A 4,146-nucleotide genomic window follows, 5' to 3' on the forward strand; every position below is an offset into this window, starting at 1 on the left:
ACTGATGCTGGAACATGTACGTTTGGTGACATTCATACTAATGCTTTGCGTCTCTTACCAACACAGCCACCACAAGATCACGACACAATGCCCGCGCCATAATAACAGTTACTGTTCTGTTTGGTCAAGTCATTTTCGTTTTATAGCTGGCAGGTGTCTTGTAACTGAGCACACGTGACTCTTAATGTGGCGCGAGTGACGCCCTCGGCAGTGACGAGTGACGCAATCCAGGCGGCAATTTTCTGAAGAGTGACTTGACTGTCGAGGGGTGAACAACAACTGGTGTATTACTCGTGTAACGGGTACGTTTCATTTTTGTTCAGTGAACCCTGCGTTACCTTGGCCGGCCGCGCGGTGACTCACTCGGTATCCTCGCCATTGCCTTAGGGTTAGCCGGCCGTGGCAAGGCGCCTGGCGGGTAGGCAGCCGCAATGCACATTAGTGTTGCAGGCTGGCCTACCCTGCCACTCTCTGCTGAGCCCCGCGGGCGCGCCGCGGGGCGGTGACGAGGTGGCGCTCGTTGCCGCCAGGTGCTGCTGCTCACGCTGCCCCTCCCTCTCGTCCCTGCGAGGTTTCTTGGGTGCTCAGGCGTCAGCTGATCGGCCTCTTGCACTTGACCTTGCACAGCAACACTAGTTATTACCGGGTTATAAATTTACTATTCCTTGTTATTTGGCGGAGTTTTTTCCAATAGCTCTTACTCTGCAAGTCAGATAACCTACCTCGCCCCCTCTACTGTATTATTAAGAGTTAGCCGGACACCCTCTAATGTAATGGGGTGCGCACAGGGAAACACATTACACTCGGCCTGATAATACCTTGTATTTCCTGATATTACCAAGCACTACGTGAATTCCACGTATTACCTTCTAATACCAAGTATTGCCTGAGTATTTTCTGTATCACAGTGTATCACTTGTATTACTTATTCGCGTCCGAAAGCTAGCCTCTGGCGCGCCTGGTGGCCGGTCCGGGAACTAGCGCGATACAAGGCAGAAGCCGTTCCGGGGATCCCTAGCAAGTGTATGGAGCGGGGCTGTTACCGGCGTAGGTAATTCTGGTGAAATAGTGAGTGTCATAAGTGAAAAATGGTGCTAGTTAGTATTTCGGACGTAATAGGGGCCGTCCAGGACTTCAAAAGACCCATGATCGAAGGGGAAGCAGTATTAGAGTCAGGTTTACTTGTGGCTTTGGGCAGACTCGGCGCCGCGGAGAATGGTCTTCTGAAGGTGTGGTGTTTGTGTATCCAAACCTCGTCAATTTTCACAAATCCTCACACAATAAATGTCACCCACAATCTTAAAAGCGCCCTGAATCGCATAAAATAATTGTCCTGCTCTTGTAAGGCCGGAACCAGTGCAAAAGTGTTAACATGCTATTGCGACATTAATGCACCTGAACAAGTAAGTTGATAGTAAATTTGGCCTTATTCCCTTGCTGTCATGTTCTAGTTTTCCTCTTTATGTGTTGTAGCTAAAAATAACAAAATTGTTAATTTAGTATTTTGAAATATTGTTGCAGATTAAATAGTGAAAATGACTTGGAGGATTTGAGTTGCACTGACCTGGAGCAGCAGTGGGGGAAGCTTAAAAAAGCTGTACAGACTGATAATGAGGCTGTGCCAATTACAGAATTCTGTCATTTTCCAAAGTATAATAATGTATACTCTAGGGATAATGTAGATGCTACTGGAGAGCAACAGTCAAGATTTGCACAGCTCATCATTGAAAGTATGTACGAATCGACTCGGGAGTCGTAGGTCGTACCAACCACACGTGAAATGAAAATTAACCCCCCCCCCCTCCTTCCCGGCCCTGACAGAAATTATCGTGCATACACGGATGAACGATGCATGCATCATGCATGCATCATGCGCGAGCATCGTGCATCGTGCGCGCACGATGCATGCATCGCCTCCGCCGCGCATAGTGCGGAATCACCGTGAAAAATGCTAACTGGAAATGTCCCTGTACTTAAGGCAGGCGCATTAAACATTCGACCACTGACATCTTTCTAATGTGTGCGTTGCATCAGGGTTTTGTGTGACCAATACGCGTCATGACATGTCAGTGATCCTCGTTAGGTTGTGTTACCACCGTTGACTTACGCCCTTCCATCGATTCTCGACATTTTAGGAGGGTGGGTTTGCACCTCTTTGTCAATCCTCGATATTTCAGGGGGTGGGCTAGCACTTCCGGAACTTAGGTACAAGTTGGGCACCCCCCACGACACCCCTAAAATTAGGTTAGGTAAGTAATGGGACTCAGACACCCTAAAAATAGGATAGGTTATGTTAAGTACTCAAAAGATACCCCTCGAACTTGTGTGCGAGTTCGGCCCTAACCCAAGACACCCCTAAAATTAGATTGGGTTAGGTCAGAGGCCCCCAAGATGAAGACCGCGACGTTGAGCTATATCAATGGCAGACCGCGACAAAGTGACATGCATTTGCAGTTATTTTCGCTACTAATATTTTCTGCGGTGTTACCCGAGTTTGCATACAATACTGGTTCCTGAATAAACCTTCGCAGACTGCTCTCATGGGCACCTGATCGCTTCAGATCCATCGGGCCCATGAACGTAGCGTACCCCTTTGCCACCCCCCCCTACCCCCGGTCAACCCTCTGAGCATCGTCGGGGCAGAGCGTTTAGCCAGTTGGCAAAGGACCGTCGCATCGGTCGGTCCTGACGGCAGCAGAGCATATAGAGGTCAACGGTGACCTGCACCGTATTCCGGGCCAGCATCAGGATACATACGCACAGCGAACAGTTTCTTGTGAAATTCACAAGAAACGACGTGAAAATTCACGTGCACCCAAACTGCGTGAAAAACGCGTGAAGTTGGCCCGAACCTTGTGAAATTAGCTCCAAACGCGTGAAATGTCAGAGCTGTTGGCTGGTGCTTCGAGTCCCGGTCGCGGCTCTAGCATTAATTTTTTTTTGATCATCTCAGTTGGAGATAGGATAGGACCGGGTCGGTGCAGAGGACTCAGACATAGCTCACTTTAGCCGAGCGCGATAAGGCGTGAGAAACTGAGCCCGCAACCTCGGGTTCGACTCTCGCCGATTGCCGATACTTTTATCCCACCATTTACCACTCCCACTTGGTAGTCACGGGTTCAACACCTACCAGTGACTTGGAGAATTTCAGTTTTCATTTCGTGTTGGATTTCGCCCAGTCTGAGAAAGAGTAACATCGGAGTCTGTACGTACGCCCCGCAAGCAGTGCCGTTAGCCGAGCGCGCTAAATAGTATGCTATGTAGGCCTGAAGCGGCCCCGTGTCCTGGGATCGATACCCACCGACGGCCGCCTTTTTCTTCATTTCTTTCGCAAGCGAACTTGAGAGACACGTAGACGGTGGTTCGATCCCCACCCACTACCTCAATTTCTTATATTGTCTTATAATCGTTTCGGTTTCAGTCTATATTAGCAGCGGAGCCATTGCTCACATCTCGTAGTCGCCCCCTGTAGGTGCGTGGTCTGAGGCGTGTAGTTGACGCACAAGAGGACGCAGGTTCAAGACCCAGCGGCCGCCTCCACTATTTTTTTTTGTAGTTGCCTTTTTAAATCTATGGTAGCATCGGGATCTGTAACTACATCCCCCAACACGCCCGCACAGCCGCGGTCACTAAAGGGTCGGTCTGTCGGCCGCGTGGCGTGGCGTGTCGTAGCCCCATGTCCTGGGTTCGATACCCACCGGGGGCCCCCTTTTTTGTTCATCTCCTTGGAGCGCGTCCTGTGGATGCGTGGTCTAGACGTGTAATTGACGCACAAGCGGACGCGGGTTCAAGACCCGGCGGCCAAGCCCCCATTAGTATTTTTTTTTTCTCGTTTCTTTTTAAATGTATCGTAGCATCTAGTTCTGTTGCCACCGTCCCCAACTCTCCCACACGGCCGCGGCGACTAAGGCGTTGATCTGGCACCCGCACGGCCCAGGTTCGATTCCCGGCGGAGTTCCTTTTTTTTTTTTTTTCTGGATTCCTCGCTCGACCGAAGTCGAAGTGCAGGCGAGTTTTGCATTCAAGTCCCAGAAAAAGACTAAACGATTTTTAGGCACGCTGCTTCGAGATCCAGCGGACGACTAAAAGTATATGGTAGCATCTAGTTCTGTTGACACCGTCCCCAACTCTCCCACACGGCCGCGG

The 4,146-nt window shown here is 50.1% G+C and overlaps 1 protein-coding gene across 1 annotated transcript in view; it reads right to left on the minus strand.

Moving 5' to 3' along the window:
- The window catches only part of LOC113214484 (pancreatic triacylglycerol lipase-like), a 24,792-nt gene extending 24,675 nt beyond the window's left edge, over positions 1-117 (minus strand). Inside the window, exon 1 of the mRNA XM_026433851.2 lies at positions 59-117. Within this exon, the coding sequence (XP_026289636.2) occupies positions 59-100 (42 nt within the window). The 5' untranslated portion in view covers positions 101-117. The remainder of the gene's footprint in view (positions 1-58) is intronic.
- Positions 118-4,146: the final 4,029 nt, after the last annotated feature.

This window comes from Frankliniella occidentalis, unplaced genomic scaffold, assembly GCF_000697945.3.
Source record: "Frankliniella occidentalis isolate FOCC.00 unplaced genomic scaffold, Focc_3.1 Scaffold360, whole genome shotgun sequence".
Classification (NCBI taxonomy): Eukaryota; Metazoa; Arthropoda; class Insecta; order Thysanoptera; family Thripidae; genus Frankliniella; species Frankliniella occidentalis.